Source organism: Zingiber officinale, chromosome 5B (genome assembly GCF_018446385.1).
Source record: "Zingiber officinale cultivar Zhangliang chromosome 5B, Zo_v1.1, whole genome shotgun sequence".
In the NCBI taxonomy this organism is placed as follows: Eukaryota; Viridiplantae; Streptophyta; class Magnoliopsida; order Zingiberales; family Zingiberaceae; genus Zingiber; species Zingiber officinale.
Window position 1 is genome coordinate 125,616,959 of NC_055995.1, and position 11,669 is coordinate 125,628,627.

Sequence of the window (11,669 nt, forward strand, 5' to 3'; positions counted from 1 at the left end):
GGCAAGATTTCTGTTCCGTGTAACTTGTTGCCTATTGGTGCGCAGTCAGTAGCGAAGATAGTTTCGCTGTAGTTACTGTTCTTGTTTTACAAGTTCTTTTCCTGCTACTAAAATGCTATCGTAGAATCAACTTCTTTGGTGTTTTAAGTCTGAATAATTGAAGCATCCCGTTTCTTTTACCTGTGTGATAATCTCTGTGTTCACCTATATTTATCAGCTAATAGTAGCACAAGATGTTGTTGCTGTTGTATTTATCAGCTATCAAAGGCTACACAACCACAAGTATATAAAATGCATTAAACATATTCATTGTTTGTATGATATTCCATGAACTCCATAGGAACTCTCATTTATTTGCAACGTAAACATAAACGTCTAATCAATTTCTATCCAGAGCAGCAGTCTCATTTGTTTTCGTATTGATTTTATCATCCTTCTTGAGAAGTTCAGCGTACCAGTGAGCAGAGAGCTTTGGAGTCCTTGTCTTATTCGCGTCCTCGAAGTCGACATGGTACAATCCACACCGAGATTGATACCCCGTCAACACCTCAAACACATCCATTAATGACCAAACGAAGTAGCCTCTCACATTTACTCCATTCCTGCAGCACCATTTCGATACTTCTTTTCATCGATATCAAGTTGTGTTTCTCATTTACTATATAAATACTAAAAACTAGTACCTGATAGCATCGAGCACGCCACTAATGAAGAGAGTCAGGTAATTGATCCTGTCAGTATCGTTGAGTCCACTCTCTTTCAATCCTATTCCATAACCTGCAAATGCACAACCTTGATCAACAACAAGAGATGGCTTAATACAGATTAATCGATATCGAAAACCAACCATTTTCTTCGACAAAGATAGGATGATTGCCGTAAGTGTCCCTGATATATTGCAATATGTATTGCATCCCTTGAGAATCGATCGGCGCAGCCTTTGTGGGGTCAAACTGGTTTGTTACACTGCATTAGTTAAATCACTTGGCTAAACCAAAAATGACAAACCAAACAATTCAGCTGATGCTTACTTGACCGGGCGTTGCATTCCTCAAACCTGCAGCAATTGAGAAGCAAAATAATTAGTTTACTAACGACGGTAATCAAGAGAGTGTAGATGGTTGTTACTAATTATTACTTGAAATGTCGGATGCAGCATCGAAACTGAAGTCGCGAAGTTTCATTTTCAAAGAATTGGGGTTGTCTTTGACATAGATTGAAGAATAGTGATTGATGCCAATGTAGTCGAAGGAGCCCTTTACTAGTTGAGATTGGTTGCCAGTGAAGGAGGGGAGCCTGGAGCCAGCATTCTTCTTCATTGTTTCAGGATAATCTCCATTCACCAAAGGATTAAGTATCCTAATTGAATGATGAACTTTATATATCTTGTTTAAAAATTTAAATGTTTGAAATGACACGGAGGGACCGATAGAATGACTCACCAACCGACGTAGAAGTCGATTGTTCTTTGGGTTGCTGCAATGTCTGCAGAAGAGTTTGTGTCTGGATAAAACCAGAAAGTGTAAACGTTGATACCCATCCAGCCTTTCTGTACTGCCTGTAGATCATTTGCAAATTAAGAAGGTATATATTCTTAGCCAAGCATCTTTCTTACCTGTGTTGTTCAATTTGAAATGCAAAAATATTTCACTCGAATTGCTTTCGAAAATCAAATGCAATCTAGCCTCCTTATATGCATGCTTATCCCAGAACACAGGCAAATGAAGAATACCTGATACTTGCTTTTGTAGAGCTTCACTACGGATGCATGGGCTAACAGAAAATGGTGAGCCACAATGTAAGGCTCTGTTGTAGAATTGCCAGCCTTGCAATTTGCTCCGAATGGAGACGAGCATCGACCGGGTGCAATGCCTGCTATATCAAATCCACCTAATGCATTGATGTTGGGCTCAGCAAATGTAGTCCATCTTCGAACTCGATCACCAAAGTTTCTGAAGCACACATCAGCAAATGCAGTGAAATCCTCCCTGGATTCCACACCATCTCTTTGTGTTAGCTTGCTTAACTCATTATTTGTAAACTTTAAAGCAGTTGAAGGAGAGCTTACACAAAGAGTGGGCTCAGTAATCCCGAGTACTCCTCTTCTAGCACTTGGGGATGTTCGAGGTGGTATAGTGTAATATGAGGCTGGATCCCTTCATAGTTGCAAGAAATATAAGAGTCATATATTGATCATTAAAGCTCATTCATAAATTGCCAAAAGTTGAATTAGAAAACAAGTTTGATGTATATTTAAAGGGAAGACTAACCATATTTCACTAGCTCATCGATGAAGTTGTTGTAGAACTGCAGACCTTTAGGATTCACAAATCCTCTTCCATCTACAAAGAAAGTAGCATGCATATAAAATAACAGAATTAGTTTTTTTTAGTAACACTCTAACCGATCTAAAAGTTTCAGGGAGTCATACTCGGAAGAAGTCTTGACCAAGAGATGGAGAATCTGTAGGAGTCCAATCCCAATTCAGCCATCAGCTTCACATCTTCCTAATAAACCATCTCATCTTACTGAAAGTTACTTGTATGATTCTTCTATAGTCAAACTAACTCTTTAATTGTGCGATTGCTTAGGAAGTAGCTTTAATAGTCATCAATGTGTAATAATTAAGTTAAGATTCAAACCCAAAATGAAACAGATAGAAGAAGCTTTTATGTATTTTTACATTAAAAAAGGTGAACCTAAAGTGTGTAGTTATTATACCTTATATTTGTGATACCCATCTGAAGCTACATCTGCTGTACTTTTGTCCATCATTCGTCCTAAAATATTCATCATAAAAAAAGATCAATAATTCTCAGAAAGTTAAACGGTGGTTAGAGTAATTAAACACAGGATTATAATATCAGTGACTGAAATTCTATTACTCAAATGCATTCAAATGTGAAGTGTTGAGCTACTCATGCATGCATTCTTCCGGAGTGTACTCATCTCCTATTACAAGTAGAATTAATCGATTTTATATATTAATAAAAAGTAAAATTTGGTTGGTTTGACTGGTAAAAAAACAAAAAGTTCGGTTTCGAATAGTTTGGTTCGATCATAATCTAATGTTTAGATCCAAATTAATGGTGATGTCGACATGTGATACATATAAATAATAAATGCTAAGGACAGCTTTTTTTCATTGTTGCTCGAGGAATCACAATTAATGATACACAAAATCTGTGATTATAATGGATTTTCAACGGCAAACTACTTCTAATCATTGTCAACCAAATATATTAAAACAATACTCGACATCATCATCTCTACAACTCTACTAAAAACAATTGAATATAATTTTAGATATTAAATTTTCATTCAGTATTTAAAAAAAAATTGATTTATGATACGTACTCAAACGTCATCCTATCCATATTCATTTTAATGGTTACGAAAGTCAATTTTCCAACAGCGTGGCCTACGAAAAGTCTAAAACAATCATTGCAAACAGAACAATCGAATCGGGGGAGAAACAAGACCTTGATGGGTGAAATTATCCCAAATGGATGGAGTCCTTCCATCCTCTGCCACAGCACCCTCCACCTACGTACGTTTAACCAACAACGATAAGCATTCTTAGACATGAAGCTAGCTATACTCACGCAAGTCCTTCCAAGAACCGAATGAATCCCAACGTTTAAGGAATATTGGCTAGCTCGCCTGATAAGCCGAAGTGCCAGCTCCGAAGATGAAATTCAGCGGGAAATCTCCCCTGCTCAAGCTGGCCGGCTCAGTCACTAGCGGCAGCCCCCAGCCGTAATTTTGCAGCGATAGCAAGAGGATCGCCGTCAAGAAGGAGGAGGTCGAGAAGGTCCCTTCTTTCCCCATCGCTGCGCTCTCTCCTCGTTTCTCTCTACACGGCGACCTCCGCTATCTAACGCTTGAGCACCAGACGCACAGTCGCAGAAACCATATACATCGACAACAGAAGGGTAACGCGAGACGGAAGCCAGTGAAATGTACGCCACAGCCAAGAAAGAATAAAATATACTTATTTGAATAAAAATTAGTAAATAATGTTTAATATAAAAATTATTCTGTATATAACATTTCATTTTAACGATTTTAATAATTAAGGCAATCAGATAAGGGTAGCTTCGTGGAAGCCGCTGTACCATTCGTTAAAAAACACGTGTCACTTGCATGAGCTTAAAATTATCCACGTCCAGCGGGTACCGTTTGTCTTCTGTTTAATTAATTTTTTTCCATATTCATTTAATTTTATTGGATACGGATTAATTTTATTGGCGCGGTGCGATTTGATTACCGGTATTGAATTTTACAATACAAACCTTTTACTGTCCGTCTGAGAAATTGGGGACGAACATGAGTTTTTATATTTCGTAGATTAAGAAAACCAGGACTGCAGGATTGTCAAATGCATACACAAATGGAAAGAGTTGCTTTCATTTTGACGCCATCTTAGGTAAATCTAGAAATTTTATTTTCTGCAAATACCCATCCATTTGTAATTAATGCATTTATTTTCTATCAGCTTTAGCAGTGATCATATCAATTAGTACGATGGACCACAACTTCCGCTGCTGAACATCGCACCGACAGCCCATCGCAGCCTGTCTCAGCGCCTGAGAACTACCATTTACAGCGTCTCTCTCTCTCTGATCGACTTCTATGAATAGGACAAACTCTCTATGAGTCTCATTCTCAATTTTATCAGATTCGCATGGGAACCCCTTCCCTTTTTGCCTTACCATCATATGGAAGAAATTTTTTTCCTTGTGTACTTCTTTTCCTCTTTCTTTTGATCCCTCTTCTTTACTCGTAACTAGTAATTTCCGAATAAGAAGCTTGTTCTTAAGAAATTATTTTGAGGAGTTCGGTGTGGATACAAATAGAAATGAGGTTTGACAACGTCGCTATGGTTGATGCCCTTCTCGTTATAGGTCATCCGTAAAGTACACCTAGCGTAAATTTACTTTCCGTAAAAATTTAATTATGCGATCATGTTTGGCATATTGTTTCCTTATAGGCGTGTGTTGTGTGTGATATAATAATTTAGGAACTATTATTATTTTATTTTTCACTACGTAAATTTAAGAAACGCGCATTAGCACACACTGCATCGGGCATATCCCAACAGTGGTATCAGAGCCTGATAGTGCTTCGACATGATCGTAAAATTATTTTACGTTTCGTAATTTGTGTTGTAATTAATTTTAAAATTTTTCTAGAATTATTAAGATTTTTCTATTTTTTGAAAGTTTCCTAAATTGTTAGGAAATTTCATTTTAAAAAAGTTTCTGATATAATTTCGAAAAAATAAATTTAGAAATATTTTGTTAATTTAGAAATGATCATTTCTGGAATTTTTTGAAATTTTAAGAAATATTTAATTTTTGAAAATTTTCCTAATTTGTTAGATAATACCAAATATGGAAAGATTCTAAAAATTTTTTAAAAAAAAATCTTTGAGATATTCTAAATTAAATTATAGAATTAATCTTTTCTAGATTTTTTGAATTTATTAAAATATTATATTTTTAGAAAGTTTTCTAAATTGTTAGGGAATACCAAATTTAGAAAGATTTAAAAAATCATAAAAAATCGACATTTGAGATATTCTAAATTAAATTATAGAATTAATGTTTTCTAAATTTTTTAGATTTATTAAAATATTTTATTTTTTGGAAAGTTTCCTAAATTATGAGGAAATACCAAATTTGAAAATTTTTGAAAAATCTTTAAAAATATAGATTTGAATTATTTTATAATAAATTAAGAAATATTAATTAATTATTTCTTAAATGGTTAGAAAATTAATTTAGAAATTTATTTTTAAAATAATTAAAGATTCTTGATTAATAGAAAGATTCTAGATGAGATATGTTAATTAAATTTAAAAATTGGTTTCCTAATTTGATTAGATAAATCTTAATTTATTAAAATCAGATTTATAACATATTTTTATTTCCAAAATAGAATTATAACATATGTAAATTTAAGCAACATACCATATTATATGCTATGTAGATGCATTAATTATTACATGATTAGATTTTATTATGCGTGTGATGTAATTAGATTTTACCATATATATTATGTGTCATGTTATGTCATGCGTGTAATTTGTCATGTCATCATTTATGTCATGCACAGCCCCGGTCCTAACATTCAGGAGCCCCCGGCAAAACGATAAAATATGCCCTAATTTTGTTTAATAAAGTAAAATTTATTTACAATGACTTCTTCTAACTTTTCTAGATGCAAATCATCTATAATATTATTAATTTCAAGATTTTCTAAAATCTCTTTTTCAATAGATAAAATTGCTAATTCATTCAATCTCCCTTACAACATCGTTGATCTCATGTATGTTTTCAGTAATTTTAATTTTGAGAAACTTCTTTCAGCTGATCCTACAGTAACAGACATACTCAACAGTATTCTATAAGCAATTGCAACATTTGGATAATAATCTATATTTTTTACAAAATTAAAAATATCAACTGCCGACATTATCTAATTTAGTAAAGTTAGTTGTAGTATTTTTAATTCTGTAAACAAATCATCTAACTCAACATCTAATGAATTATCATGCGTAAAAGTGGATGTCAGATTAACACAACATTTTCTCAACTCATCATTATCCAATGATTTTAATATTTTCGAATCAAACAAAAAACCAAATATATTTTCAAATGTTTTCATTTCATCAAATCTACTTTTCAAAGAAGAAATTGTCATTTCTACAATAATCACAAAATAATCAATTCTAAAAGATTTTTCAGGTGATAGTGAAATTTCATCATCTTCTTTCTCATCAAATTATTTTTTTTCTAAAAATACGATGTTTCATTGAAAATATTGATTCTATATTCATATCAGATGCAAGACTTTTACCAATAGTCAAACTTGTTGCAAAACCATCATTCCTATATTTTTCAAAATATGATATTATACCATCTAATTGTTTCATAGCAGAATCAATGCACATAGATTTTGATTGGAACTTCTTACTTATCATGTTTATAGCAAATAAAATATCATACCAAATAACCATACCAAGTAAAAATTCAAAACTTTCAATTGAGTTAACTATATTTTAAGATTCACTCTTAGACTTTGTATCATCACAAATGTCATATAACTCTAATAAAGCACTTCGCACTTCAAGAGCTTGAAACCTAATAGCTTGAACACTTTTAATACGACTTTCCCAACGTGTGTTTGAAAAAGATTTGACAGTTAATCATTTCATATTATCATGTAAAACTTTCTATCTTTTAGGAGAACTTGAAAACAATGTATATATGCGTTAAACTACTCCAAAAAAAGAAACGACTTTAACACAAGAATATGTCATATCACTAAGAGTCAAATTAAGACTATGACAAGCACATGGCATGTATAATGCTCTTGGGTTTATTTCAAGCAACCTCTTTTGAACTCCTTGGTGTTTCCTTTCATATTAGAACCATTATCATAACCTTGACCTCTAATATTTTCAATACTAAGATCAAGTGATTTTAATATATTTTTTAATTCATTAAAAAGTCCAAAACCAGATGTATCATTAACTTTTAGAAACTCTAATAAATACTCTTCTATTTTCACATTGCTAGATGACATATTAACACATCGTACTATGAAAGTCATTTGTTCTTGATGACTAATATCCGGAGTACAATAAAAAATTATTAAAAAATATTTTGCCTCCTTAATTTTCTAACATTATCAGCTAAAAGAGAAATCAACTCATTCTGAATTTTATGACCAAGATAATAATGATGAATTTCATTATTTTGAATGCGTCTAATATGATCTTGTATCACAACGTCAAATTCAGTAATCATTTCAATCAACCCTAAAAAGTTTCCATTACTTTCTTGATATAGTTTCTCATTAGATCCCCGAAAAGTCAAACAACGTTTAGAAAGATATTTTACAATTGCTAATATTCTTGTAAGAACTTGTCTCCAACACTCTCTTTCTTTAGAGATTTCTCGTTGTAGATCTTTATCAATTGTTTCATTTTTATCTAATCTCATTTTTAATTCCTTCCAAGAATTCATATTAGTTATATGTTCAATAGAATTTTCATCTTCTTTAAGTCGTTCACTGATATGTTTTCAATCTCTAAACCTATCATTTGCTAAAGAACTTCTATTGTTTTCAGATTTAAATAACTTACAACAAAAGCAATAAACTTTATCTACATGTTTACTGTATACCAACCACTTTCGGTATCTTTCCTCTCCATTACTTAACTTTCTAAAATAATAAATACTTGAAAAATGTCTAGAGTAGTGATCAAAAGGAAATGTGAGATTTATTTCTCTTATAGGCCCCTTTTCAACTAAAATATCACGTGCATTGTTATCAAGATTATCCCAATTTCTTGGGTTATATATATTAAGTGGAAGAATAAATTATTTATCAATATTATTATTCTCATTATCTACTACATTAGTAATATTTTCATGCTCTTATAAATTATCTCTATCTTCATTAACATCATGAATTTCATTAGATTCTTCATTAACATCATGAATTTCATTAAATTCATCATTAACATCATGAATTTCATTAGACTCCTAGCTAACATCATATATTTCTTTAGACTCATCTATATTATCCCTATTTAAAATTTCTATATTTTCATTAGAACTTGTACTTTTAACAAAGAATTTATTAAGAGCACCTTTTTGTGATTCAGTTAATTGTTCTAGTCTTCTTTTTTTTTTCTTTTTTCACATCCAGAAATATGATTTTTAGGCAACATATTATAATTCACAAAATCACAATTAAAAAGATATAATTTAAATCAACTTAGTCTGAGTATAAAAGGAATAATAAGCACCTGGATTGAAATTATTTGTAGAATTATAGGCTTAGCACTTAGCAGCTTAAGCACCTCACCTCGGACACGATAGACTATAATAAAACACCTGTTTATTAATTTAACAATTAAGTCAACATTAAATTCTAAATTTACAATTAATTAATTAACAAAAAATTCTTATTCTATGAATAATTAACTAATTAAGTCATAGGCTATGCCCTATGACTTAAGTGAGCTTAAGGCACGGCCTATGACCTATGACTTAAGTGAGCTTAAGGCACATACCGGTCCAAGATATTTATTTTTTTATTTTTTATTAGTATAGATAATATCCTTAAAAAAATTATCAATCATTGATACAAATTAGAAAGTATTAACTCTCCATCAACTTAATATTTTTAAGTCAATCAATCATTTTTAAAAATATATATATTTATTCAATAAGTTGAATTCCGTTCTTGGATGCCTTGTCTGAGAAACTGACAGCCGCTCCTGCAACTCCATTAATTTCCACTCTGGATATGAATGCTGCAAACGTCAGTATTTCGAGCTATCGGCAAACGGATGTAATTGGCTATGGAAAATATGACTGTTATGTTTGGAAATCAAAATAGAAAAAAATCGGTCCAATGTCATCTCCGGACAAACTCGGATATGGACCCCAATGACAACGATTTGTTGGCTGCTTATAAAACAGGAGGTTGCCCACGGACTGTGCCAACTGATACAGATGACAACTATTGCTCCTGTTAATGTCAAGAAATAGACAACTAAATTCGACATTTAGAAAAAAAAAATACAGTCATAAATTATTATTAATAAAAAACTTTCAACCCTAAAACAACTAAACATGTATTTAAATAGATTCAAGACTCAGTAACATTATGCTAAAATACTCTCAAAACCCAATTCAAAAAAAATTAAAATTATTTTTTTATTCCTACATCATTCTCTCTATATGCTGGAGAAAATTCACCATCTGATTGCTAATCATATCATCATAAAAAGTGTTGTAAACACGTTACAATCTTCTTAGTACGATGCAATGAAAAACTATTGAATCCATTGATTCACGCACAAATATCCAAAACAATCTTCTAAATTTTATTCATGTAGACACAAATGCCAAGAAATCGAAATACAAAACTCCTAATTCTTAAAAGAGAGTGACTGATTCCACAAGATCAATCTCGCTCTAATTCTAAGTAACGCAATAGATAAATATCGATTCCGTTTATTCATGCACCAATACCAAAAGGAATATTTCAAACCCTATTAATTTTGTAAAATATCAAAAAATAGGCAACCAAACTCAACATTTAAAAAAACCAGCACAGCCATATATTATTATTAATAAAAAACTTTCAACCCTAAAACAACTAAACATGTGCTTAAATAGATTCCGGATCCTAACATTACAAAAACAAAAATATTCTCAAACCTTCAATAAAAATAATAAAGAAATTAAAATTATTCTTTGGTTCCGCATCACAAACACAACAAATAAGATGATTGAGTACGTTAATAAAACTAACAGTATATTATTTTTTATTGATCTTGTTTATGACATGAATAGCATTGCATCCATGAATTAACATCCCAAATCTCAAGCACAAATTGTTGATGATATAACAATGAATCGTTTTTCTAGCATGGTTGCAGTTTTAATAAACGACTTTGCGCAAAGAGAATGACTGCAACTGAATATATCCTATAATTATCATTTATCAGAAAGATCTAACTGGTTCAGAGCTTAAAAATTCATCATTCAATCTAAGAAAGCTTCCATGGCAAACAAACGTCTTCAACAGTTAAGGACACGTTCCCTGAGATAGGCATAAAGTCTGCAGAAATAAACAGTCCAGGGTTGTAGGCAAAAGAAAATGATTGCAGCGAAAACTAAATTGTACTACTCAGAATTAGTCCATGAGAAAAGAAACATTGAAGCATCTCAGGTGTTTTGTTTTTTTTTTCTCCCTGAGGGGAATAATTCCAATTTAGCGAAAGTCCCTAAATTACAATTGCCAAAGTCTCAAGTGAGAGTTCTTATTTTTCCCAACTAAAGGTAGGGATTGAACAGTTCATACTAGTAAGTATTCTCCAAAAGCTGCTAGGAGAATAAGCTCATCAGGCAGCCTCTGGAACTTATCGCATGCAAAAGAAAATAGCATTAACTAACTCAGATAAGAGCAAACAAAAACATAAATGTATTATAATTGTGGATCTAATACCCAAAGGGCAAGGGGCAAACATTGATTGACATAAATTGTTCACGTAATACCAAACTTTTAACAATTCTGGAAATGTAGTTAATTAGATAATTTCAAGTGTATTGTACTAGCATTCTTTATTTGCTTTTTCATTGCAGAAGAAACAGGTGGTTGGACTTTCGAATAGCAGAACTGAATACTAGTAATATGCTAAGCAAATTAAGATATAACTGTCCATAACAAGTAGCACATTAAGATATAACTGAATACTCATTTATGAGCTAAGTATCATAGATATAACCAAGTCTTCAATTGATAAGGATCACGCAAAACCTAAACAGGAGTGGCAATAATCAGATTCCATTTTTTCTTTAAAAACAACTCAAAACAGTCTCGGCCATTTGCAGCTACTGAATAATATAGTGAGAATTCTCACAGGTAGAGGAAGTCAACTCAACAAAAGAACTTAATTCACGTGGGAAAAGGATGGCTGCAGTTTGAAATTAATGATAGGTTAACAGAATATTATATATCTATTTGATATATTAATGATGCATTATTGAGTTCTTTGGGATCAGAAGGAAGTCTGCTGGTAGAAGGAATGTTTAAAAACCATTGATAGTACAGGCACAGATGCATATTAGATTACAAAA

The 11,669-nt window shown here is 31.9% G+C and overlaps 1 protein-coding gene across 1 annotated transcript; it reads right to left on the reverse strand.

Moving 5' to 3' along the window:
• Window positions 1–269: 269 nt before the first annotated feature.
• Window positions 270–3,971, reverse strand: LOC121985829 (beta-glucosidase 22-like). Its single transcript, XM_042539498.1, has 13 exons — window positions 3,664–3,971; window positions 3,483–3,546; window positions 2,722–2,780; window positions 2,432–2,507; window positions 2,271–2,342; window positions 2,069–2,156; window positions 1,733–1,988; window positions 1,443–1,558; window positions 1,139–1,359; window positions 1,032–1,057; window positions 848–953; window positions 684–777; window positions 270–602 (listed from the first exon to the last, which is right to left on the reverse strand). The coding sequence occupies exons 1-13, from the start codon at window positions 3,829–3,831 to the stop codon at window positions 380–382; spliced, it is 1,569 nt and encodes a 522-aa protein (XP_042395432.1). The 5' UTR covers window positions 3,832–3,971; the 3' UTR covers window positions 270–379.
• Window positions 3,972–11,669: the final 7,698 nt, after the last annotated feature.